Raw genomic sequence first — 26,875 nt, forward strand, 5'->3', positions numbered from 1 at the left:
AAGGGACAAAATCATAGAACAAAACTGGCACAAACATGGTGAAATTCCTTGATCATGCAACCCCCAACCAACCTCTAATGAGGAAAAGAAGGTGGAAAGAAGGGCCAAGATAATAATGGCCTAATCACTGCCTAGCACTGGGGGGGGACCAATCTTCCTCACTCCCCCAAACCGATCTTCTTATGATTATATGCTGACTTTGGAGTGATCAAAAGTATAAATCCATGCTTCAGAACCACACTTTTGTGCCATTGTGATCTCATGAAGCAGTGGAACCATGATTTTTGTGGCATAAAAGGTGACTTTGGATATGCTGTGTGATTGGATAGTAAGTTTGGGGTGACTTAAGTTAAAATTTTGGGGGATCTATATTTGAGAACCATGTTTTTGCATTGTGTTTTGCATTGTGGTAGTGCCACAAAGCAGTGGATCTGTGATGTTTATTGTGCAAGCTGGATCTGTGATGTTTATTGTGCAAGCTTATAAATCATATAATAGAATCATAGAGCTGGATGCTCAATGCAGGATCAGGCTATAGCATCCATGATAAGTATCTGTCTAGCCAAACATACATGATTTGATGGTTAGTTTGGGCTGATTCAATGCAAAAAAGAAAGAAAAAAGGAAAATAAAGGCAAAAGAGGACCCATGGTTTGGATCCGTATTTTTGTTCTCTGGCAGTGCCACATACTGGTAGAGGCAGGATTTTTGCGGTGCAAAACATGAAACTTGCCTTATACTGAATCAGGCCCTTGGTTCATCAAAGTCTACTCAGATTAACAGCAGGTCTCCAAAGTTTTTCACATCACCGCCCATCAGATATTTTAACTAGAAATAAGGAATTGAAACTGGGGCCTTCTGCATCCCAGGCAGATGCTCTACCACTGAGCCACACCCCTCCCATATTGTGGCCATGGACATGATAATGAGATAATCAATTTGGCATGACCAAACATAAAAATCTTGAGGATCTGTGCTTTGGAACAATTTTTTTTTGCACCATGGTGAAGCCATAAAGCAGTAGATGCATGTTATTTTTTTTTTATACAGTTTATGGCCATGAACAGATTTTATTGGATAATGATTTTGGGGTAACCCAATGTAAAAACCCTGAGGATCTGTGCTTCTGGACCACAATTTTGTACCATTGTGGCACTATGAAGCAGTGGAGCTGTGTTTTTTCTGGTACATATGTGGCTATGAACATGATCCGTGATCTGATGGTGCATTTGAGGTGACTCAAACAAAAACCAGGAGACTCCATGCTTTGAAAACTACATTTTTGTGTCACAGTGGGACCACAAAACATTGGATGCATGATTTTGTGTGTGATGCTGTCTACAGAAAGACATGATCTACAATATGGTTTTGATTCGATGGGGGAAAATTATTATACGAAGCTCCATGCCTGGGGTCCATGATTTTGTGCCATTGCTGCACTGCAAAGATTTAGATGCGTGTTTTTCAAAGGCATAATTTGCAGTCTTAGTTTTGCCATGGGATCTGATAAAGAGTTCAGCGGGGAAAAAAGGAGAATCCAGCTTTTAACTCTGTTAACGTTCAAATTGAGGGAAATGCTTAGTCATTTATTTATTCCATGTAGCAACCGGCCCTCCCTTTTACTGGCAACCGTAAGGAAGCCTACCCAGCGGCGTTTATCCCAGGCGAGCAGCTTGAGGGCTGCACTGCGGCCGCTGCGATTCTGAAACACGAGCCTTGCTTTCTTTGAAGGGTGGCAGCGGCCCTCCCTCCCAGCCGCTCGGCCCCGCTGCAGGGGCGCCTGACGCCAGAGGCGAGCGCGGATGACGCCACAAAGGGGCCCCAGCGGAGGCGAAAACAATGAACCACAGGCCACCCCCCGCCCCGCAGATGTCTGTCTCTGCGCAGGCACCAACCGAGACGCAGCGGGGGGAGAGGGAGGCACTTCGGCCTCTCTTACGAAAGACCACGGGGGAGCCGGGCCTTTGTCCTGACGCATGCGCTCACGTACTGCAGCACTACCTTCCGCCTGGCGCCGGACAAAAAGATCCCGCTGATTGGCTTGCGAGCGGCCAGTAGGGGAATCTGGTTCGGGCATTGACGCCATACTGCGCCCCGCCCCTTCTGCGGGAGGCGCGTGACGCCCCGCCTGCTCTGTGCCGGCGTCCTTTCTCTCCGCGTGTCCTCCTGGCCGGTTCCTCCGGAAGCCGCCTGCGGGGGTCGCCGGGATCCAGTCCGCTGGCCGGATGAAGCACTTGCCGTACTTCTGTCGCGGGGAGGTGGTGCGGGGTTTCGGGCGCGGCTCCAAGGAGCTCGGCATCCCCACAGGTGAGTGGGCTGGGCCATTCCCGGGTTGCCTCTGCCCTTCTCGAGCCTTCTGGCTCCACTCTCCCCGGTGGTGGTTTGGCGCACCAGCCAACTGCTGACCCGCCTTGGGGGCGCCTTGAGCACGTGGGGATCACTCGCCCTCTGAGCTTTTCTCTTCCAATTTAAAACTATTTGGCTTGGAGTTTTTTTTTGGGGGGGGGGGACTTTCCAGAATGGTTCAGCCCCTTCCAGAATTAGCAGTTTGGTTAACTTTGTCTGTAAAGCCCCGCCCCCGCACCGTTCGTGTTTTAACAGAAATCTGAAACATCAATGCATGGGCTTGGAGAAGATAAAAGAAACATTTCTGACTTGAATACATGGTTGTTTTTTGTTTACTATGCTGAAGATGTCCCCCTGCGCCCGTTAGTTTACATACTTGTAAAATCTACACTGACTGGAATTCACACTGTCTCGCTACTTGTTGTAACATTGTTATGGTATAAGTTACAACATGGGAAATTCGATCTGAGTTATTAGGTTGGTGATATGTGTCATGAAGAAAGAGATGGAATTCCCTTCCTTTCAGATCAAAGTCACTTTGATTTACAGAATCTGAATTCCAGTCATGTCTGCCAAAATGAGAAGACCAAAGAAAGTGAATGAGACTTAACTGAGGCAGGGTGACTGCAATCTTTCATTTTTGTTTTTCAGCTAACTTTTCTGAGGAAACAGTTGAGAATTTCCCTTCTGATATCCCTACGGGCATATACTATGGATGGGCTTCTGTTGCAAATGGAGACGTGCATAAAATGGTCTTGAGTATAGGCTGGAATCCATTTTACAAGAATATTAAGAAATCTGTGGTAAGAATTCTTGTGCTAACTAGCTGATGAAACATTGTGGCCCCATCCAGTAGGAACTTGTTTGGGGAGTTTCCATTTCTGTCATACCTCAGGTGCAGAATATGGAAACCTTTCATTATGCCTTTTAGTAATAGCATCACAAGGATGTGCTTTTAGATAAGTGATGTAGATACAGGTTGTAGATCCCATGTTGATAATTTGTTTCAAACTAAACTAGGAAATGGGGAAATATGACTTTCCCTGGGAGTTGCCTCCTTTTACCTGAGAATAGGGTTGTGCGCTTTGGCTCAGTTTGGCTGCCAGCTGGCAATGCCGCTGCTCCTACACACTGCTTTGGGCTTTGGTGATTGCCGAGGCAGCCGAGCCGAAGCACACAACCATACCAGAAAATTAAGGCTGTAATTCTTAAGATTGCAGGTATATTATTTATGAGATAGGGAATTTTTTTTGGCCAGCTGCCAAAAGTTGCAACATACACTTCTCAATAGGGTGGGTTGGGCCAGGTGGAAAGACAGGGGTTGTGCTTGGAGCAAGTCAAGCCCCAGGGCAATGGTACCATCTCATGGATTCACCTTGAGCTTAACTAGTTGCCTGCAGGTCTGAGGGCCAAAGCTATGTCTGTTGCCTTTTCCCACCCTGCTTGCCCCAGCATTGCTGCCAACATCAAGCAAAAGGATTGGTGTTCCATTGTCAGCATATATGTTGTCTATCCCGGCTCTATTCTGTCATATTGTACATCTGCTTTCTGTCATAAGAAACTGCATTGAAGTTCCCATTGCTGGGAACGGACAGATGGCAAGAGTTATTTTTCCACATTGATTTCATCTGTATATTTGTAAGGGAATGAACAAATGGGATCAAGTTGTAAGGGAATATAAGGAAGTAGCAGGTTAATTTGGATAAACATGTTTGATTGGAAGAGTCTGGAAGTAATTAATTGGTATTTTCACAAAATTACACTTTTTAGTATTGACAGGAATGTTTTTTTGTCCTTCATAATGCATGCTGGTGACATAGCTGAAGCTGCAATGCTCTCTGCTTTTTATAAATCTGTTTTTGCCTTGGAGTAAAAATGCATTTTGAACAAATTTCAGCTCATTTCCTTACAGTAATATATGAATGTAAACTACCAATTTGAGAGAGAGGGAATTTCAAAACTGTTCTTTTCTTCTAGGAAACACACATCATTCACTCTTTCAAGGAGGACTTCTATGGAGAAGATCTTGGTGTGATTATTCTTGGCTATATAAGACCAGAAAGAAACTTTGATTCTTTAAGTAAGTTTTGAGTGCTCTCCTAAAGCTTTCAATAGAGCAAGTAGTCTCCCTTATAAATGTTAATTAATGTTTTTGTAATGCTATCTTATATAGCATGAAACGTATTTTCCCCACTATTAATCTTGATGTTTAATGCTATAAATGTTTAATGTTCTTCCTAGTACTAGTAATGTTCTTCCTAGTAATGTTCTTTAATGTTCTTCCTAGTAGTTCCTTTGCTAAGGAAGCTGAATTTCCTCTTGAAATACACAGTGCACCATCCCATTCAAATTTTAGGAGCTGTGACAGCTGGAGATCTTATGATAATCTTGAGTGCTCCGGTTTTGTTCTGCTGGGTTTGTGTACTACATAACAGTTTTATTGAGTCTTTTTGAGATAGGTAGTATAAACATATTTTAATTGACAGTTGAATAATCTCATTCATTATCAACCTTTTTTACCATTGAGGGACCCTTGAAACACTCCTCAGGCTTTGTGAAACCCCACAAGTGATGTTAGCAGGCCACAGCTTCCTGCCAAGTCACCAGAAGTGATGTCACCCAGACAGTCCTGTCGTATGTGACATCACCAGGCCATTCCCACAGCACAGAAATATTTTCAGTTCTGACTACCAGCTTGCTTTTATTAAGAGAGCCTGCAGAAACAGGGCTGGGGCAGGCCTGCGCTGCTCCATCGCCTCCACTCCCCCAAAGCCAGAAACAGGGCCAGAGCAGGTCTGTGCTGCTTCATTGCACCCCTCCTGCCCACACACAGAGTTAAGTTAAAATGAGAGTACTTAACCTCTCTGGACTCCAGTCACTGCCACATGCACCAAGCCTCAGCCAGCAAGGATTTGTATGGTCAGGGCCCCTGCCCATCTCACCCCCTCCAGACCTATCACTGACCATTTGGGGGGGCAGTTTGACATGATCATATATCGTCATATCATATAAACCATATATAGTTTAAAAGTTAAAACTTTATTAACCCCCATCCAGTTGGCGAAACCCTGAGTTTCACAAAACCCCTGTTGAGAAAGCCTGCCTTAGAATCTGGCTTTGGAAGGTAATCTCCAAGTGGTGTGTGTCATAATTGCTTCCAAGCTTCTTTACAATCAAAGCAAATTATTTCAGTTGTGACTTATTTAATCCGTTGTGGTAGAAGGAGGCAAAGCTAACAAGATTTATTGATTATTGCAGAGAACAGTGAATAGGCTAACAGAAACCATAAATCAATATCTCACCCATCTTTGCTCAGATGACACTCCCCCACAAAAGCACATTATCCCCTTGAGGTTTTACTTCAGGATTCCATTCATGCTGACATGAAACAAGAGCTTTTACCAAGAAGTTGGCAAGTGTGTTGAGATGACAATGTAGATATCCTGCAAGAACTCTTCTGATTACACTTGGGCTGTATGCCTGACTATACACTTATACTTTCAACTTTTTATCCCCTGCTGGTCATTGTCCAGATCCTTCATGTTAGGAGCAGTTCTGCCTCCTTGAGGGAGAAGGGTTTTTTTCTTCTGGAATGTGTCTCTGGCATATCTCCAGTTAGAGGCAAGCTGCCCTGGTGCCATCCCATGCTGAGGAAAAGGACTTATTAAAACTATCTGTCTACCCCCTATGTTCCTCTAATGCAAACATTAGATATATATACAGCTGAGGTCAGTGTGTCTTAACTTTGAAGCAAGCCTTTTGACACACAGAGAATAATAGGGCAAAGGATCAGAAATGGCTAAGAACCAAAGATGGTTCAGTTTGATCTTCTCTGTTCTGAAATCCTAAACTGAGGTGGTTGCTAACACTCCCATTGAGCCATGGCTTCCTCTCAAGGCTGGTATTCCTAAAATCTGAACCTTTATGCCACAGTGTTCAGGGAAGATAATCTCTGCTGTAATAGCTGTGGAGGCACTTAACCAAGGTCTTACCTCTGCACTGTACTGAAGTGACTATTTTTAAGCAGAGAACTAGTCTAAGGGAGAACTTTTCTTTCTTTGAGTATGTAAACGTCTATAACATTTCCTACTCTTTGACACAAATTGCTTGAATGAGTACAACAAATGTTTGTATGTGTGGGGAATCAAAAAAGCCACAGACTAACTGGAAGTGTTGTACACTAGCTGGTGGTTCTTCTTTTGCAGCATATCTGATTGTTTTTTATTTATTCGTTTTCATGTGATATTTTTGAAGCAATATATTTTCCTAGTATTTTATCTAGAAGTAGTTTGTGAAATGGTTGTATTTTTTTCCTTCCTTTGTAGGTGCACTCATAGCAGCTATTCACAATGATATTGAAGAAGCTAAAAATACACTGGACTTGCCAGAACATCAAAAATATAAAGATGACAACTTTTTTCACTTGCCGGAAGGCAAAATAGTTAATAGTCATTGAATAACACTGCTATGTATCTTCATTGTAATGGTTTAAATTGCACTGATCTGATAACAATTCTCCTTATTTAGAGCAAAATGATGTAACTTAGGCCTTCTATGACTTAGCATTTCCTACTTGTAATAGAGTTCCAGCCATATGGAACCAGCACTAAATTCTTCTTATCCCTCCTCCCTTCCTAGAATAGCATATTGTTACTGGGCATGTTAGAATCTGCTCAATTGCAATATGTATAAACTGTTACAATTACTAGCTTTTTTGAGGCTGGGCAAAAGTTGGTCCCCAAAACTTGGGAGCAGAAATCCTTTCTAAACCCTTTTAATAATAGCTGCCTGATCTGAATTAAATTTGGTTTCTGATTTTAAAGTTCAAAACAGTTATGCTTCTTGCAGCAAGGGGAAACTCGAAAGATAACACAAGTAGTTTTATAGGCTTATTCAGGGAGGTGTTCCTTTTGGATCTTAGGTTTGTAATTGTCTGAAGTATTTCTGGAGATCAGTAGTGTTTACTAACTGTCCATGATTGTAATAGTGAATGCACTAATCTTGATTTCAAGAAGAATGTTTTAATCTAGAAATACTATTTAAACTAGTAATTAAGCCCGCTGTAGCTGCAATACAGTGGGCGCTAGTGGGGCAGTGCGTGGCCGCCGAGCAGGCAGGCCGGGGGGCAGTGAGCGAAGGCGCTGTGTGCGGCTCGCAATGTCCAGCGTGGCGGCGTCCTGAGGCGCCAGGCCGCCGGGCAGGGAGCAACTGCGAGCTGCGCGCAGCGCGGCTTGCAGTAGCTCCCTTGGCGGCGGCCTGCCAATTGGGCCCTCCGATTGTCAGTCCGGAGGAAGGGGCCAATCGGCACCCTTCCTCATCACGGACAGAGCCCGCCCTAACTCCTCCCCCTTAGCCCTTACCGCATTATTTAGTCCGCAGCGCCGCAGGCGGTTTTAAGATTATAGGTTTTATCCAAAACTACAAATTTACTTGTTTTGATTCATGGAATGATGGAATGAGTTTTCCAGTCTCATTCTTACTGAGTCTACTTGATCAGCATTGATATACTTATTCCCCCTGGATGAAATGGCGAGCACACGTCTGTGAGTCACTGGGGATAATTGCTAGAATGTCATACTTGTACCAGGAAGAAAATGGTTACATTCTCCACTGTACCATGAAGCTCATTGGGTTACCTTGGGCTAATCGCAGTGTCCTGACTTAGCCTACCTCACAGGTAGTTTTGAGGTGAAACAGGATATGGAGAATCATGCATGCTGCTCTGAACTCCTTGGAGAAAGCTATAGATCTGTGATCTTCGCTATTACAAGGCATTTTATTCCAGGTGCTGTTACTTGAGATACTGATTAGCAGCACTTCCAGGTTTGGAATTTGAAAGAGTGTTGCTGGTATTCATGCCTGGTCAGCTCCTTAGCTGTTTGAATAAAACCCACTGGAGCGATGTCAGAAAAGTAGTAAAACAGAGATTTGTCTATTCTAAGCAATAATGATTCTGCCTTTGAAAATTAGATTTGCTTGAAATTGTCAAATACTGCCTCTCCTACTTCTTACATCGCTGTAATATGCAGATGGCCAAAAGCCAGGGCTCCATGCAAGAGAAGTCTGATTATTATAAGCAGGAGGAGAGCCATTCTATTTTTGAACACTTATTTGGGCATAAAGGATCTTGAGATTTAATGTTTATCTTTATTTCCAGTAGTATATCTGTTCAACTTTTGATTGTTAGCATCTCTTCTCTACTCCTAGTCCATAATTTCTGTTGACCTTTCTGTATAGGCCATCATTTTGTAAACCATCTTCAATTAAGGAGTTTGTCTTAATTTTTTTCACCAGCTTCCTTTAACAACCAAATGCTTTTAGCCTTTTTACAGAATTCTGTAAAAATAAAGACTTCCTGGTGACATCGATAGCACTAAAATAGTTCAAAAGTCACTGTTCTTCACAAGGCTAAAATGATCAGATGCAACGATCATGACACATCAAGCCACATTAAATTCAAAGGTCACCAGTTCACATTTAGGTGTTTTTTAATCTTATTCTACTTTAAAAAATCCTTCTAAAAGAATATATATTTACTATCACATTATCCTGTAGTAATATTAAACATATTAACACATCCTTTAAAAATAGGTCTACTAAATACAACATGTGATTGCCTCTAGGCATTTGGCTGAGACCAAAAAAGGTTTATCTTTAAAGTTGGTAGCAATATTTGTTTCTTATTTGACAGTTGCCTCTTGTGCTAAAATGGCAAGGGAATGTCTCTTACCATGTTGAAATGTTGTGAATCTGATGCCAGGAACTGAAAATTTGATATCCCTGTTTTAAAATATTTTATGTGGTATTGTTGCCCATGCATGTGCTATGTAATTTTACATATCTTTCATGCTTCATGGGATTTTGAAGCTGATACAAACAAGTATGTTGCACTGTTTCTGCTGCTGACAAGGTTTGGCAGCATCTTAACTCAGGTGAGGGAACTAGGCATCTCATGTGATGCGAAGCCCTTGTCAGAGGTTTGGGGCACTTTGAAAATGGGTGTATGGAGGCATGTCTGGCAATGAATTATTAAAAGTTCATACTTGGAAGTAAGCATGTTGGTCATGGGTTATATTAATGGGGTGTGATTATAACTTCAGTCTGAATTACTTGTTCCTCCCTGTATGTATGGTATTAGTTTTGTCTTATTTTGGGAAACTGGTGCCTTGTGGTAGGTTGTTTAACTCATTGCAAACCCTCGCCTAGGCTTCTTATGTGTTTTGAGTTCAGAGAATTTGATAGGTTTTTCACAGGATCAGTAGCCAAACAATGAAGCAAAAATATAGCTTATAAATGTGATGCTTTATTAGATTCTGCCTTTATGTGTATGTATTTATAAAATCATTGTCATTTTTATTAAAGATTTTGTTTTTGTACACGTTTCAATTAAATAAAGTACATACCCATGTATATGTGTTCTTTGTGTCATAACAAATCACTTGTTTCTGCCAGTTTTCTGTAAGGGAAAGCTACTTAACACGGAAACATTAATTCAGCAACTAATATTTTTTAGTTTTGTTCTGTTAACTGCTGTATGAAATGGCAGAACACACTCCATCTTTGCAGAAACTCTGCAATTTAAAAAGTCCATGGTCCAAAGTTGAAATAGGGTTAGTCAATTGGTGGTTGATCTATTCCAGGGGTAGTCAAACTGCGTCCATTGACATCTGGAGGGCCGCAGTTTGACTACCCCTGATCTATTCAGTAATTTGTCTAAACAAATTAAATATATTCTATGTAATGATAGCTTTAGTTCAACTGACCCCATATTTTTTAAGGGGCCTGGGTGACCTGCAAATGTAATACCTTCAGCTGGTAATTATAGAAGTTCGATTTCCTTCCCATAAGCCACGAAACATGATTGGGTAACATGTTTACAATGGGGAGGCATGCTGTCCTTCCTCAGATCTATAACAGTCCTATTTTTTCCCCAATGGCTAAAACTATCCAAGGTTGGGGCCGAGTCATATCAGAGTTACAAAAATGTTGCTAAGAAAATGTTTCCTGCTCTGCCAGTCTGGACTACACTGCCTGGAAATAGAAACTGCTGAACCTTAGATCTTCAGGCATTGGACAAAAATAATGTTATGTTATTACCTTGACAAGGCTAGAGGAAAACAAATATCAAAATTGGAGACTTGACAGATGCACCATTCTTAGCAGTGGAATGCAGGGAGTAATTAACTGAGACCCTACTATTATGCTCCACTGGAGAGTACGTGTTTGGCATCAAGCCCAACATGAAAGCAAAATATTGACAGTTAGTACATGGTAGTGTGTATTTAACATTTTAGACTTTGTCCATACTTTAGAAATTTTTGAAGGTTCTCTATATTGCTTAAGTTCCTATCTTAGGGCTGTTGCAGTCCTCTTCTGTACAACACAACTAATTCCTGCACCTTTAACTCAATCCAGTGTTTACCTATTCCTGCCTACCCACCCCTGTCCAGCACAGACAGTCATGGTGGAATTTTGCCAGTTGAGGGGTGAAGCCTTGTGCACCTGGGGATGAAATCAGAAGACAAAAATGCTGCTGGCCAGCTCTAGCTGTGCAACTGGATACCCACCAGACCAGTAAAGCAGCAGGTGGTTGGTAACTGAGCTGGAGTTTAAAAACGATTTCTCTCTGAATTATCTTGTAAAACACCACAACATTGTCCTGGATACAGAGTGTATGTTACTAAGGCCTGTTGGGCAGCATTCCTTCCAGATTTTGCAACACTGGGAAGCCTGGCACAGCAGATGATCTTGGGGCTGGACTTGAAATACAGAAATTGGCGCTCACATAGGCATTTAGGTGAAAACAGGCAAAAGAGCCAATAGAGCAGAGAAGAATATTTATTGTTCAGATTAAAAAAATTCCCCATATGCTTTTCATAGAACTTTTTTCGGGGAAATAGCTTTTTCAGTATTTTCATAGCCAGAAGGATTTAAAAAACCTGAACAATAAAAATTATTTACAGCACCACTGGCTGTATTGCCTGCTTTTATCTGTGCGATTAGTTTGGTGTAGTAGTTAGGAGTTCGGACTTCTAATCTGGCAAGCCGGGTTCGATTCTGCACTCCCCCACATGCTGCCAGCTGGGTGACCTTGGGCTCACCACGGCACTGATAAAACTGTTCTGACCGAGCAGTGATATCAGGGCTCTCTCAGCCTCAACCACCCCACAGGGTGTCTGTTGTGGGGAGAGGAAAGGGAACTGTAAGCTGCTTTGAGCCTCCTTCGGGTAGAGAAAAGCAGCATATAAGAACCTCCTATATAGAGGAACCATGGATAAGGATGTATATTGCATCCTCAAGATGTGGTTGAACACTAGTACTTTGAAGTTGTTGAAATACCATGTGATGGTTTGTTCTCATTTGTGATCCAGCTACTCTCATCCAGATGGTCTTACTCGGATAGTGAGCATGTTTTTGTAGAAAGACTTTTATTGACAATGGAAACAAATTTACTGTATTTAAAAATGAACACATTTGAAATTTTATAAAAAGCCATGCTGCCTTTTGGCATTTTAATTGATGGCTTAGAGTAATTTTTGTTACTTCCTTTATCTTGATCTTGTCACCTGCCGGAGACAACCCGGAAGGGCAGGCTATACAAATAAAATTATTAACAAATCATAAAGACTAAGAGAATCCGAATAGTTAATTTCTTTGCAATTTTGTGTTTCAAAATACAGTTTTCTGTCATCTTCCAAGCATTTTTCCTAATCTGATTAGGAATCAGAATATTGATGTACAGTCTATACTCTGTCCTCATTAAACAGCTCAAATCACATAATTTAATTACAAAGAAATAAAAGCTGATTTTATATTTAAAAGTGTACATTTATTTTATATTTAGTTTCATCCAGTTGGTTATGAGTGTAACATTCTACCATGACTGATGCCACAGCAACCTCTATGAGAAATACACTTGAATGCTAGAAAAGGAAACTTTTCAAACATGGGGGATTTTTAATGGTTTTGGTAGACAGTACCAAATGGAAATGCAGGCTGGAAAGAAAAAATACTAATCACAAATTCTGTTGCATGGCAAGCTATAATTACACAGCCATAGGCAATATTACTAAAGCTCATTCCAGTCAAGCTTACCATCTAAACATAACTGCATGTACCTTAACTATTGTGGATTATTTTAACTGATTGACAAGATTTTGAGGACTGATTCACACATGTAGATTGTTGCAACATGCCCTTACTTGATCTTCAATGAGTTTGAATTGCCTCCATGGAAAAGTAATGTGTCCGATGTAATTTTGGCTTTGATCATCTGGGTAGCAGACTGATGACTGCAACCATCACACGATCGATATGAATGTATGAAACGGTTTCCTGAGTATAGATTCAAGTGGGTAGCCATGTTGGTCTGAAGCAGCAGAACAAATTTGGAGTCCAGTGACACCTTTAATATCAAAAATTTTTATTCAAGGTATGAGCTTTCGTGTATATGCACACTTCCTTAGGTACAATGTATCATTCAAGTCATTCATTGTATCTGATGAAGTGTGCATGCACCCAAAAGCACATACCTTGAATAAAGCTTTGTTGGGCTTAAAATTATTTCCTGAGAAGAAGTAAATTAGTGTAGGATTTCTTTTGCCACATAAAAGGAACCCCCCCCTCAAAAAAAAAACTCACAGAAACAGGCTGTAGGATATCTAACTTTCCCCAAATAAAACAGATAAGTGCACACTTATGGCCCATCCACTGATTTAAGTTGATGGACAGAGCCTTATGGTATGTTTCTTGTTGCATATTCCTTCAATTGTGTATGGCCAAGGCTGCACTGTAATCATAGATCTTTGAATACTAACAATTGAACAATTCTATGTTGGGTCACTATGCCCTACAAAATAAGTAGCCTACTGGCAAAGTGGACAAAGCACTCACAAGGGTAGAGAAGGATATGCTATTTTGTCTAGCGTATGGGTACAAAGTTATCTTAATTCAAGAGGAAGATAGCCATCTAATTCAGTGCAGATATTACTTGTGACCATTAGAACTGATTGCATTTAATGGCAGAGGTTTAGAAGAACTAGATAATATTTAAATAATTTCACAGTGGATAGAATCAGTTCTCAAACGATAATTTACTACAGTGTGCTTGCACTGAACTCAATGAACTTATTGCCTTACTCTCCTGCCAAGTAGCAAGATTAATTTTTATCACACCAAGGACAGATATGCAAATAAATCATTTTGTTACGTGATAGTCAGAGCTTACACAAAGTTCATCATTAGGATCTTTCAGTAATTTGCGTATGCTCTAACTAAAGGCTATCTAAAGGAGTAACTTTCATCATCATACTCCAGTTCATCTTCTGCATCGTCCTCCAGAAGTCCATATTTAAATTTACGATAGACTGTACCATCTTGGCCCATGTAGACAATATCATCATCTTCATCATCATCATAATCGTCTCGATCTTTGTATTCCGTCACTTGATGTTCTGGGTAACTGGTGCTCTGAAAGTGATTACTCTTGAAAGAAGTGAAAGTCTTTGCATTGTCTGCTAGTTTTTCATATCCACCTTGGTTAAGTGGCTTGGGTTTGGCTCGTGATCTTCTCCAGATTAAAATAATAGCTCCAGTGGTGAGAATTAAAAAAATGGATGAAGCAACAACTAAAGCTGCAGTTTTCCCCTTATTTGCATCAGGCTGGTTCAAACTGGTGCGTAATATACACTCTTCTGGGGGGGGAAACATAATTTTATGCATGATGTTTATACTTCACATTGTTACAACTCTTGATTCCTAGATCCTTAACAAAATGTTTTGCTGACGTATTTCTTGCTTATTTTGTTTATTGCAGCTTTTGTTACTTTATTGTTTTAGTGCTTATGTATTTTGTAAACTATCCAGAAGATCAGTTTGATGGGAATGTGGGGTAAAAAAGTGTTAATTAAATAAAACAAATATTTTCACGAGGGCAAGCATAGACAAAAGGCATATGGAATAGGAATTGGTGGGATCCAGTTCTTTGCCTGGAGAACACTTCTACTTTAGGCCTAGTGACTAGACTGTGTCCAAGAACCCAAAAGTGCATGCATGTAGAAATCTCAAAGAGATCTATACTTATTTTGATGTTTAACATTGAACGCCTTGGTGTAGTGAACAGCTTGGTGTAGTGGTTAGGAGTGCAGACTTCTAATCTGGTGAGCCAGGTTTGATTCTGCACTCCCCCACATGCAGCCAGCTGGGTGACCTTGGGCTCGCCACGGCACTGAGATAGCTGTTCTGACCGAGCAGTGATATCAGCCTCACCCACCTCACAGGGTGTCTGTTGTGGAGTAAGGAAAAGGAAGGTGATTGTAAGCTGCTTTGAGACTCCTTTGGGTTAAGAAAGGTGGCATATAGGAACCAACTCTTCTTTTTTTTTTTAAATAGCTCAGTTTCTTAGCTGTTTAACAATTTTCATTGTCACTGAAAAAAAGCCAAATAGGTCCAGGGTGTGTATGTATGTACTTCTTGCAATTGCATCTCTGAGGCAGGGAGTAGAATAGGGGGATTTGTTCCTTGTGAAAAGAAGCATGATGGTGTTATGGTAGAGTTTATTTATTTAAAAGATTTATACCCCACCTCATATTCTGGGACAGCTAACAAAACAGCAAAAGCTGACAGGAAACAAAATCATTATCAACTCAGAAGTAAAATAAAAAACAACTATTGCAAATTGCTCAGCAACCAATCTGGCACAACAATTTACTATCTGCCAGATGCTTTTACCTTAACTGTATATAGTAGCTGCACCTTTAAAGAAAAAAAAAAAACCCTAGCAGATTACAAATGTATAAGGTATACAGAATGCAAGGATGAGCTCATTTGACTGAATGATCCTCCTTCCGAAACATTCCTTCCACTTGAAAATAAAAAAGAAATCTGTCAGGGTGAAGGGTCCAAGCTTCTTCCCACCATGTTAATTCACATAAGCCTCAAAGACAATCTGAAGTGGTACAGTCCAGGAATACTTGAGACAAGTAATGGAAATGATAGGCAACAGATTTAAAACAAAAGTAGCCAATACTTAATTCAAAAAAGTAATTGTGGCATTCACTGCCAATGGATCTAATGATGGCCATAAGAATGTGTGTTTAAAGTCCTGGCAATGCCATAAGGTCTTCCAGATGAGATGAGCAGGTGGTTTGCATTACACGCCTCAGTGTAGCCACCCTGGACTTCCTTAGGAATCTCCCATCCAAGTATTAACTAAGGCCAATCTGACTTAACTCCTGACATTAGACTCCTGACATTAGACTATTTAACTCAGGGCATCTTGAGAACAGAGGGCCTTAACATGGGATTAGGCAGATTCATGGATGATAGTTCTATCAATGGCTACTAGTCATTGTGACTAAAAGGATCCCCCATTGTCAGATGCAGCAATCCTGTGGAAACCTGTTCTGGGAGGAAACATCAGGGGAAGGCCTTGGATTCTGCACTGTTTGTTGGCCCTCCAGAACAACTGGCTGGCTGCTGTATAAAACAGCACGTGGGACTGAATGGGCCAGTAGTGTGATCCAGCAGGCTCTTCTTATGTTCAGATAGCTGTGCCACTTCATTTGCTTTATGTGAGGACTTTTGTCAGGATTTGTTGGTTCACTGAGGCTGTCTGGCTTAGCCTCAACTGTTACATTATGTGGTTCTCATGCATGAATTTCTTAGGATGGGCATGAATCGGCTCACAAACTAAAGTTCCTCATGAATTTTGGTTGGTTTGTGGTTCATAAACTGCAGTTCATAGCTGGTAAATTGGCCTGAACTTTCCAAGAACTTTCAAGTCGTTCATGGAGATTTGTGCTGGTTCATGAATGGATACATTTCCAGACAGGCTACCTCTGTGCAAACAAATGGTTTACCGAACTTCAAAGCAACAGAGAGGGAGATTGAATTCTTCAAACTTGGAAACACTGTTGTCAGTCTCAAACTAGTCTTATCAGTTTCAAGAGGTTTTTTTCCCCTTCCTTTGCTTGCATTCCTTTGTTCCCATTTTATTGCAAAGAACTTGCAAAATCCAACCCTCCTTGCTTGGAGTTGTGACCAGTTGCACTGGTTCTACTGGGCTTGCAAAAATTGCCCCCCCCTTTTCTGTTTCTATTGCAGAGATTCACTAGTTTGGCCTTAGTCTTGTTAAGTTTGCACTGCCACAGTGTCACTGGTTCTGTTGGGCTAGCAAGAATGCACCCACCCCAACCTTCAGGTTTTCCTACAGAGATTCTCTGGGATTTTTTTTTTTTTTTTTTGTGGTCTGAGTCTTCCCAGCAGACAGCATCTGAGTTATCACCACCAAGGATATAAAACTAAGCAGGATAGGCAGAGATATGAAACCCATCAAAGGGGCTTGCTCTCAAACTTTACAAACTACTTTTAAAAACCTCTAATAGAAAAGGATCAAAAATATTTATTCCTCCTTCTGCTTATTATAATTACCTCGGATTTCACTGCAATCACAACACTCTTCAGTTTCTTCAGGCCCGTAACTCTTACAGCAGGACACACAACGACTTTCATCCAGATAGAGTTCAGTATTAGGAGGACACACAGTGCAGTTGAGAGGACCAAGACCCTTGCACTCTGTACAAGTCTCATGGCATTTTTCACATCTTCGTGGGTCCCCCTTGAAATTAGAAGCACAGGAAGAAATTTGGATTTGGGATCTACTTGTTTCCTGCCAAGGTAAGACTTGCAGAAAAGCTTGAGACTTTCTGATTAGCATTTCAGCTGATTGGCAGAAGTTCTGGATTGCTTCACTGGCCCTGGAATTACATGCACAGTGCTCATCTGGCCATGCAGTGCGCTATTCACCAAGCAAAATGTGCAGGAAAGCCTGCCTAAACACATCTAGGTTGAGGCAACTGATTATATTATAGGGCTGAGATCAAGGTGGAGATAGAATCTCCTTGCTTGTTATGTTTTGTTTTTGTGTTCATTTTATCCTAAGAGATTCAGTTTGCCAGTGGCTTGCACATTTCTTTGTGGTGCTATCCACTTTAAACATGGTTTCCTTGCAGTTGCTGCTTCTCTCAGGGGAAAACAAAACTAATGGCCAATGCTATGAATATGTACTTAAGATGCAACATTGCCCAATTGTTCTATAATAGAACTGGGGGGGGGGTTAAAAAATAAAAGGCTAGAAAACAAAACAAGTCACTCTGCCCTGCTAAAACCCACCAGATGGTCACCTTACACAGCAGCCTAATTCTTTACCATAATTTTCCAGATTTAAATAATTGCTCATGAACTATGTTGCCAGCCTTGCCAGAAGGGGTAAAAGTCATATCTCATTTATACATACATATACATAAACAGAGCCTCACAAAACTATGTAAAAGTGACATTTCATATTGAATGTATATTGCGGGAAGTAGATTGCATCTGTGAACATGGTACCTCTGAGACTTTGTATTCTCCTGCAAAGCATTCCGAGTTGCAGATTCCATCAGTTAAATGATAGCTCCACACACAGGATGTACAGCTGAATGCTCCCTTTCCTTAATAATAAAGACATTGAAAGGAAAATGCACAGGAAAAATCTAGATCATTATGACATACTGCTGTTAACATGAATCTCATTCATAATATAAGTAAATATAATGGAATAGCATGTTGTGGTGCAGAGTGGTAAGGCAGCAGACATGCAGTCTGAAGCTCTGCCCATGAGGCTGGGAGTTCAATCCCAGCAGCCGGCTCAAAGTTGACTCAGCCTTCCATCCTTCCGAGGTTGGTAAAATGAGTATCCAGCTTGCTGGGGGGTAAACGGTAATGACTGGGGAAGGCACTGGCAAACTACTCCGTATTGAGTCTGCCATGAAAATGCTAGAGGGTGTCACCCCAAGGGTCAGACATGACCCGGTGCTTGCACAGGGGATAGCTTTACCTTTACCTTACTAGACCTAGATACTGGTAGGATCTAGGCTGAGAAATGTTTTTTTATAGTGCTTTCTGGGAGGATTTTCTGAGCTAAAGAAGCTACCAGAAATAGACGGGATAGTCATAAAGTTATCAAGCTGTTGCAGGTGAGCATACGGGAACTTTTACTGTAGCATTCATAAAATACTAGTTAAGCAAGATAAGAGCTATTAACTTTTGATTATGTTTTCAAGACATTGTAACCGTGTAATGCCATGTCTTACCGCTGCAAGAACTGCAGGTTGGGTGGCATCGTTCACAGGTATTTTTATGACGGTTTGCAAAGTAATGTTCAGGGCAGGAGACATGACATTCGTTCTTGGAAGGCAGCAGGAATAAATCTGTGTCACAGGACACACAATCTGAGTTTTCAGGCCCTACACATTCCTTACAAGTTTTGTGGCATTTCTCACAAGAACCTGTGAAATTGTTTACATAATATCTGAAATAGAAAAAAAAAGAAAAACTTGCACTGATCATTATCACTGATCATTTAAAAATATACATTATCATCTATGAAGCACTGTTATGATCAAGTAACTCTGTCATGCAAAATGACAGAGGGTTTAGAGGAGGATCTGAGAGATAGGCATGTGCTTTGGGATTCTTGGCCATAGGCAATAGTGAACTAGCCATCAGAAGTCAGGAATGCAGCTTCTCCATTTGGCTAAGACATTTCCTACTTTGCTGGGATCAAGAGTTCTTAAGATTTTCAAGTCTTAGAGGTAAACCTTCTCTTTAAAAGGGCTGTGGAATCTGCAGCTATTTCAATCCTTTTGCCAGTTCTTTTGGTTTCTAATTAGTAGGATTATTACATACAATTCTGATAATTCCAGGGCATTTTTTATAGAGATATTACAATCAACAAAGCACCGTGTTCAATATAGCTTTTTAATTTTAGATCCCTGGGCCTTACCCGGTTGTACAGGTGTGTACACATCCATGTTCTTGTCTATACAAGCCTGAATGGCAGGACAGACACTGTGTGCTGTGTCTTCCAGTGCACGTCTCACAGTTCTTGTGACAAGGATAACATTTACGTTCGTATCTGTCCATGTAATATCCTTTGGGACAGACTTCTACACAAGTTGTATCTGCAAGGAAAATAACACCAGATATAGTACATATACAACACCCCCTTCCCCTCTGGGATACAAACACCAACCTGTATTATCCTGCCCTTTTTCTTAGGAACTCAATGCAGGATGTATGTCACCCAATCTCTCCCAAACACAGCAATCATGTGAAGTGGATTAGACTGAGAGTTTGGCCACCCCTATGTTAACTATGTTAACTATGTGCTTATCATCATGGGGGATTGGTATGCTAAAGTAGGAAGCCAAAAGATAACCGGGGTAGCAGGCAAGTTTAGCCTTGGAGTACAAAATGAAGCAGGGCACAGGGTGGTAGAATTTTGTCAAGAGACACTTTTCCAACAACCCAAGAGATGACTCTACACATGGACATCACCAGATGGTCAACACAGAAATCAGATTTATTATGTGCTCGGCAGCCAAAGATGGAGAAGTTCTATGCAGTCAGTAAAAACAAGACCAGGCGCTGATTGTGATTCAGATCATCAGCTTCTTGTTGCAAAATTTAGGCTTAAATTGAAGAAAGTAGGGAAAAGCATTAGGCCACTCAAGTATAAACTAAATCATATCCTTGATGAATATACAGTAGAGGTAACAAAAGATGTAAAGAATTAGACCTAATAGAGTGCCTGAAGAACTATGGATGGAGGTTTGCAACATTGTACAAGAGGTAGCAACTAAAACCATCCCAAAGAAAAAGAAATGCAAGAAATCAAAATGGTTGTCTGAGGAAGCTTTACGAATAGCTAAGGAGAGAAGGGAAGTGAAAGGCAAAGGAGAAAGATACACCCAACTGAATGCAGAACTTCAGAGAAAAGCTAGAAGAGATAAGAATGCCTTCTTAAATGAACAGTGCAAACAAATAGAAGAAAACAATAGAATGGGGAGGACCAGAGATCTTTTCAAGAAAAACAGAGATATGAAGAGAATGTTTCATGCAAACATGGGTATGATAAAGGACCAAAATGGTAGGGACCTCATAGAAGCAGAAGAGATTTTAAAAGGTGGCAAAATTATGCAGAGGAACTATACAAGAGCAAGCTTAACATCCCTGATAACCACGATGGACTAGTCACTAGAGCCAGAAATCCTGGAATGTGAAGTCAAATGGGCCTTAGGAATTCTGAGCAACAATAAAGCTAGTGGTGGTGACAACATTGCAGTTGAACTATTCAAAATCTTAAAAGACGATGAAGTAAAAGTGCTACACTCAGTATGCCAGCAAATTTGGAAAACTCACCAGTGGTCACAGGATTGGAAAAGGTCAGTTTACATTCCAATCCCAAAGAAGGGCAATGCCAAAGAATGTTCAAACTACTGCACCATTGCACTCATTTCTCATGCTAGCAAAGTTATGCTCAAAATCCTACAAGCTAGGTTCCAGCAATATGTGGACCGAGAACTTCCAGAAGTACAGGCAGGATTTCAAAGAGGCAGAGGAACTAGAGATCAAATTGCCAACATATGCTGGATCATGGAGAAAGCTAGGGAGTTCCAGAAGAACATCTACTTTTGCTTCATTGATTATACTAAAGCCTTTGATTGTGTGGAGCACAACAAATTGTGGCAAGTTCTTAAAGAGATGGGAATACCAGAGCATCTTATTTGTCTCTTGAGAAACCTATATGCAGGTCAAGAAGCAACAGTGAGAACCAGGCATGGAATCACTGATTGGTTCAAAATTGAGAAAGGAGGTCGGCAAGGCTGTATACTGTGGATGAAGGAGAGAGTGCAAAAGTTGGCTTGAAACTCAACATCAAGAAAACGAAGATCATGGCATCCGGCCTTCTCAATTCCTGGCAAATAGATGGGGAAGAAATGGAGGTAGTGACACATTTTATTTTCCTGGGCTCCAAGATCACTGCAGATGGGGACTGCAGCAAAGAAATTAAAAGACGCTTGTTCCTGGGGAGGAAAGCTATAGCAAATCTAGACAGCATCCTAAAAAGCAGAGACATCACCCTGCCAACAAAAGTGTGTTTAGTCAAGGCTATGGTCTTCCCAGTTGCAATGTATGGCTGTGAAAGTTGGACCATAAGGAAGGCCGAGCGTCAAAGAATTGAGGCTTTTGAACTCTGGTGCTAGAGAAGACTCTTGCGAGTCCCTTGGACTGCAAGGCGTACAAACCGGTCAGTCCTAGAGGAGATCAGCCCTGACTGCTCCATAGAAGGCCAGATACTGAAGATGAAACTCAAATACTTTGGCCACCTCATGAGAAGGAAGGACTCCCTGGAGAAGAGCCTAATGCTGGGAGCGATCGAGGGCAAAAGAAGAAGGGGACGAAAAGAAGAAGGGGACGAATGAGGTGGCTGGATGGAGTCACTGAAGCAGTTGGTGCAAACTTAAATGGACTCTGGGGAATGGTAGAGGACAGGAAGGCCTGGAGGATCATTGTCCATGGGGTTGTGATGGGTCGGACATGACTTTGCACCTAACAACAATATTAACTAATGTGTGTCATAGCTCACTGGGAATTTGAAATCCCAGCACAGTGATATAACCAGTGTGGTGCTTGTGGGTAACACTGTGCCCAACCTTATATGGCCTGGTGCTCACATGCTTGTATCCCAAAGCAAAGGGCCAAGTCCTGGCTTTCCTCCACTTCACTGGAGGAGAATGAGTTTCAGAAAAGACAAAGAGTTATTACCTTTGTGCCTGCTGGTAGCAGATGCCTACATCATCGCAGGAGGCTTGTCTTGGACTCTGCTAATGTTTGTCAAAGTCCCCAGTTTTAGTGAATGGATTTATGGCAGCCAGTTTTTAATTGGTATCAGTAACCATTTTGCTCACTATCTGCTTTTGAAACTCTCACTGTGCCACTAGATTCCTACAGTGCCACAAGTTCCATAAGACTGCTCTAGTCATTGGTTTGCATGAAAAGGATATAAATATCATTTTCTGTTTTGATCAGTGTCTAATCATATCTGATTCTGCATTAGGACTAATCAACAGTCTGTGGGACTCTTTGGCCAGCTGCCAGGTACAATCTAGTGAATGCTGGGGCTTAATAGTACTGATAAACAGGGACAAAAGGTAATGGCCTTGGCACTGAAAAGTTCTCTGGAACAACAACAACTTTGGCAAGTCCCATAAGGCAGTGGTCCCCAACCTTTTTATCACTCAGGACCGGTCAACGCTTGACAATTTTACTGAGGCCCGGGGGGGGGGGAGTCTTTTGCTGAGGGACGTCACCGCCGCCTGAGCCCCTGCTCCACTTGCTTTCCCGCCGGCGCCCCTGAATTCCTGCTGCCCACTGGGGAGTGCTGCCAGTAGCAACTGCGCAGTGCCACACTGAGGGGAAGCCCCAGCCATGGCGGCCACCAGAGAGCACCAAACGTGAGCCGGTGGCAGAGTGGCAGGGAAGCCCCCGAGGCAGAAGCTGGGGAGGACGAGGAGGAGCTGCGGCCCAGTACTGACTGATCCACGGAGTGGTCCTGGTCATCGATCCGGGGGTTGGGGACACTGCCATAAGGTATATGACTTGAAACCCAGATATTCTTTTTCACAGAGCTCTTACAATTTGTACAGATTCACCCATCCCTTTCTGTTGAAGGAACTGCCTTATATAAACTGAATTTATTTATTTATTTATTTATTTATTCATTTATTTATTTATATACCGCCCTCCCCGAAGGCTCAGGACAGCTAAATGACTCAGAGAAGTCCACTGACAAAAGCCCACTCCAAATATCCACACAGTCCTGCATTCAGGACATAGACAGCACGTGCTAAATGCTAGAAAACACTTACTGAGGAGATGCCAGTTGTTTAGACAGCTGAGGCAGTGATCTTCAGCAAAGCCTGTACAACTGAAACACTTTCTGTGACAAGGCCTGCATGTCTTTGTGTATTCATCATAATACTTAGTGGGGGGGCATTGCACTACACAGTGACCAGGATGGCTCATCAGCAGTCCTTCTCTACAAGTAGTGCAGTAAGTGGAAGACAAGCAAGTCTGGCATGTTTTGTCACAATCTGAAATTAGACAAGTTAGAAACACTTGACCAGTTTTCATTTTAATTTCCATATACCCAATTAACTTTTACTTTGCTGTCTGATTCTCTGGCGGGGGCTACTATATCAGAAAGATGGATGACTCAAATGACTTACTGATCCACAGCACAGCGTTACTGAAGAAAGACAAAATCAGAGGACAGAAATGCAACAAGCAACCACCTATGTAGGTGGATACTTTGAGCTCATCCAAGTATTTAATTTTCATTTAATTATCATGGTATGCTGTTTGTTTAGGAATTACTGAATTCTGTCAAACCACCTTTGGTGCCCACTTTACCTCTGACTTGAAAAATACCTTGACAGGCTGTGTCTTCTTCTTCATAATAAGTGCCTTCTGGGCATTCATCAATGCATTCCCCATTATAAAGAACAAGAGCATCATCAAGACACTTTGTGCAGTCATCAGAATCTGGCCCATCACATTCTTCACAGTGTTCATGACAGGGAAAACAGTGGATGGTGTCATCAAAGAAGCCAGGTGGGCAATCATGCAGGCATCTCCCATGGTGCAGGAGAAATGGAGGCTCACATACTTTAATGAAAGAGTAGAATATATCAGAATTGAAGAAATAATACATTTTATATGGTACAAAACTCTCTCCATCAGTTTGCTAATTTTTGGTGCCTGGAAACTTTTGGGAAAATTTAGGTCCATTCTGCACGACTTAAATGTAGCAGAAGGCTTGCAAATGGTAAAGGCTAGTAATTTGCAGTTCCGCAAGACGTCGCCCACAATCTGCCACACTCCTGAAACAGTCCTGCAAAAAGCGATTCGTTGTAGCGCTTGGACAATCTGCCACACTCCTGAAACAGTCCTGCAAAAAGCGATTCGTTGTAGCACTTAAAGGGAAATTGGTAAAAGTGGATTCACCCTCCAAAAAGCGCTACACTCTTGCAAACAATCTGCAACACTAGCGAAAAAGACCTGTGCGTTGCCATTGTTGTGGTTCCAGCAAAGTCCCTCCCCCTGGCTCTCTCCTCCTAACTTCCGGTGAAGCGATAGCCATTTTTTTTCCCTCAGAGAGAGCAGAAAGCAATGAACCGGCGAGCCTTCATTCACCCAGCGAGGCTTCTCCAGCTACAGTCCCTCCACAGAAGTGCTTTAAAGCTCCCCTAAGTCCCCAAGCACAACACAGTCCCATTTGCAAGTTCCCTTTATTTTTGGCTGAAAATCGTGCTCGTGCCGGGGGGGGGGGGTTTCACTCGGGGGAGTGTGGTAACGATGACTCACCAGCTCACATGCCAGCTGCCAGCTAGATGGGTCTGTTTGTTAGGAAGAATCAAGACATATTCGTTGCAACGTTTTTTTTTTTTTAACTTTTCTTAAAGGGAAAGGGGCTTTCCTGGAGCATGATAACAACCACCCATTGGCTGTTCATTTGACTGACGGCCGGGGGGGGGGGACAAAGCACAGGAAAAATCGCTTCCTGTCTAGCGATTTTTGTAAGACCGGAAACCTGTGGGAAACGAATGAAACGCTACTGGATTCCACTAAAAAAGCAGGTATGCGTAACGCCGAGACTGCACTTTTAAAAATAGCATTTCCGCTTTGCGGGACCAATTGGCCACATTGGTCCTTGTGTGGAAACACCTTTAATGTAGACCTGTGCTGCACCTGGTTATCTCCCAGGGGCTGTACATGGCAGACCAGGAAGATTCCAGGGTCTATGTGGATGGCAGGGTTCACAAGACAGAAAGGCATATTAATTCTCTATAGCAGGGATGCACAACTAACGTAACCAACATGGCATGTAATGTGTCTTGACTGAAGATAAGTGGGAAGGCATGGGCAGGATTGCAGAATCCCTGAGCAAGCAGTTGACTGAGGCTGCTTGAGAGGCAGCTTTCTGATCCCACCCCAGAGGTGGGGAAGCTTCCTTTACATCTGTGAAGCTTGCATTTCCGCCACAAGACTCTCGGGTACAGTAACGATGTATCCTTTCTCCTGGGTTGAGGTCAGAAACCCACCTTTCTACTCACAGAACAGCTAAGAAACAATGTACTCCATCTCCTGAAGGAAGTGTAATCTTCTCAGTTGCATCCAAGATTACAACCAATTCACAAGTTGCTCAGACTGAAGTACTGGGGGCTCCTTCTTCTAACCTCATGGGAGGTAGGACTGTGAAACACACTATATTTATTTAGTTGCTTCATTTATGCACCACGTCTTTCCCCAATAGGGATTTCAAGTGGCTTGTGACACTCTCTACTTTTCTATGCTATGTCTCCAGTATTGTGCATCCATACTTGATGGTACAGAATTGTTTCCCCCTTTGGCACTGCTTCGATACTTCTAATTATGCCCCCAAACAACAAAACAAAAATGGCAGGATGTTTCTCCACAGACATATCCCATGTATTTCTAGGTGGGTGTCAACTTTACAAACTCGGTTCATTGTAACTGCTGGTTCTTTGAAGTACCTTTACATGCATTTTCATTAATGCAGTCTTGACACATCTCAGGACACTCCTTGCAAACTCCATCAGCAGAAAAGTGCTTCTCTGAACAGGCATGCTTACACTCCGATTGCTCCAGTAACAAGGGGCTTGCACAGGACTGGCAGGTGGTGGCATTTCCTTTACATGTCTTGCAGGGTAGGCTGCAGATTGTGCAGATCCCATCTTCTGTAAAAAAGCCCCTAAAAGAGTAAAGAAAAAACAAATAGTAGACCATGATGTAATTGTTGGGAGCCAGAAAATACTTGGGAGGTTGCCCCAATTCTTTAAGAAACAGTTTATTTTAAATGTGGCCGTTGTGTTCCGTAATTTTCTTGGTGGATACTGGTGGAGTTTCTACTTCTGTTTCCATGTGCCTATAGGATTTTAAGGTATCTGAGGCCACTGTACATTTGGGAGCATCTAGGCTTCTGCTTTGCTCTTGCAAAAATATTCTGTAATGCATAAGGTGGGGAGTATATATCCCCACCCTTCCATGTTCATGAAGGAAAGGGAAAAAATATTTGTATATGCTAGCCCTGGACCCTTAGGATGAAGTCTTCCAGACAACATACCAATTATATTGTTGTTATCAATAAACCACTTGCTTTTATAAAATTAGTGGACGTAAAAGAGGCCCAATGTGCAGAAGCAAACTATGAAATGAGGAAGTAACATCATGCAGTTAGCCTTAGTCCGATTGTGCTTTCATCCCACTTCTGCTGAGATGGAAGGACCATTAACACTGGGCAAATTACACTAAACAGATGTGCACATGGCTATTACATTTTGGTTTGTTCAGACATAGCACAAAACTATGGCTTATTTTAGCTGTTTAAAATTTGCAGAATCAATATTCAGCTTGTTGATGATAATTCAGATTCTGGTTTGTCTTGATAAATAGAAAGTTTTCTTCCCTCTATAGTAGAAGTGGTGCTGTCAGGAAACAAACCAAGATAAAGCCAGGATTAAACCAGGATGTCTGTAGAAGAAGAAGAGTTGGTTCTTATATGCCGCTTTTCTCTACCTGAAGGAGGCTCAAAGCGGCTTATAGTCGCCTCCCCTTTCCTCTC

General features: G+C 41.8%; 2 protein-coding genes across 2 annotated transcripts in view; one reads left to right on the forward strand and one right to left on the reverse strand.

Annotated features, from left to right (window-relative positions):
• Positions 1 to 1,861: 1,861 nt before the first annotated feature.
• RFK (riboflavin kinase) lies at positions 1,862 to 9,754 on the forward strand. The gene is made up of 4 exons (XM_077344763.1): positions 1,862 to 2,307; positions 2,998 to 3,149; positions 4,324 to 4,426; positions 6,672 to 9,754. Exons 1-4 carry the CDS (start codon positions 2,226 to 2,228, stop codon positions 6,800 to 6,802), a joined length of 468 nt encoding a protein of 155 aa, XP_077200878.1. The 5' UTR covers positions 1,862 to 2,225; the 3' UTR covers positions 6,803 to 9,754.
• Positions 9,750 to 26,875, reverse strand: part of PCSK5 (proprotein convertase subtilisin/kexin type 5) — a 290,087-nt gene continuing 272,961 nt past the window's right edge. Inside the window, exons 30-37 of the mRNA XM_077344762.1 lie at positions 25,788 to 26,005; positions 23,662 to 23,898; positions 23,100 to 23,324; positions 19,172 to 19,349; positions 18,480 to 18,697; positions 17,737 to 17,837; positions 16,777 to 16,963; positions 9,750 to 14,039 (exon numbers count right to left, since the gene is read on the reverse strand). Of these exons, the coding sequence (XP_077200877.1) occupies positions 13,627 to 14,039; positions 16,777 to 16,963; positions 17,737 to 17,837; positions 18,480 to 18,697; positions 19,172 to 19,349; positions 23,100 to 23,324; positions 23,662 to 23,898; positions 25,788 to 26,005 (1,777 nt within the window). The 3' untranslated portion in view covers positions 9,750 to 13,626. The remainder of the gene's footprint in view (positions 14,040 to 16,776; positions 16,964 to 17,736; positions 17,838 to 18,479; positions 18,698 to 19,171; positions 19,350 to 23,099; positions 23,325 to 23,661; positions 23,899 to 25,787; positions 26,006 to 26,875) is intronic.

This window comes from Paroedura picta, chromosome 7, assembly GCF_049243985.1.
Source record: "Paroedura picta isolate Pp20150507F chromosome 7, Ppicta_v3.0, whole genome shotgun sequence".
Lineage (NCBI taxonomy): Eukaryota > Metazoa > Chordata > Lepidosauria > Squamata > Gekkonidae > Paroedura > Paroedura picta.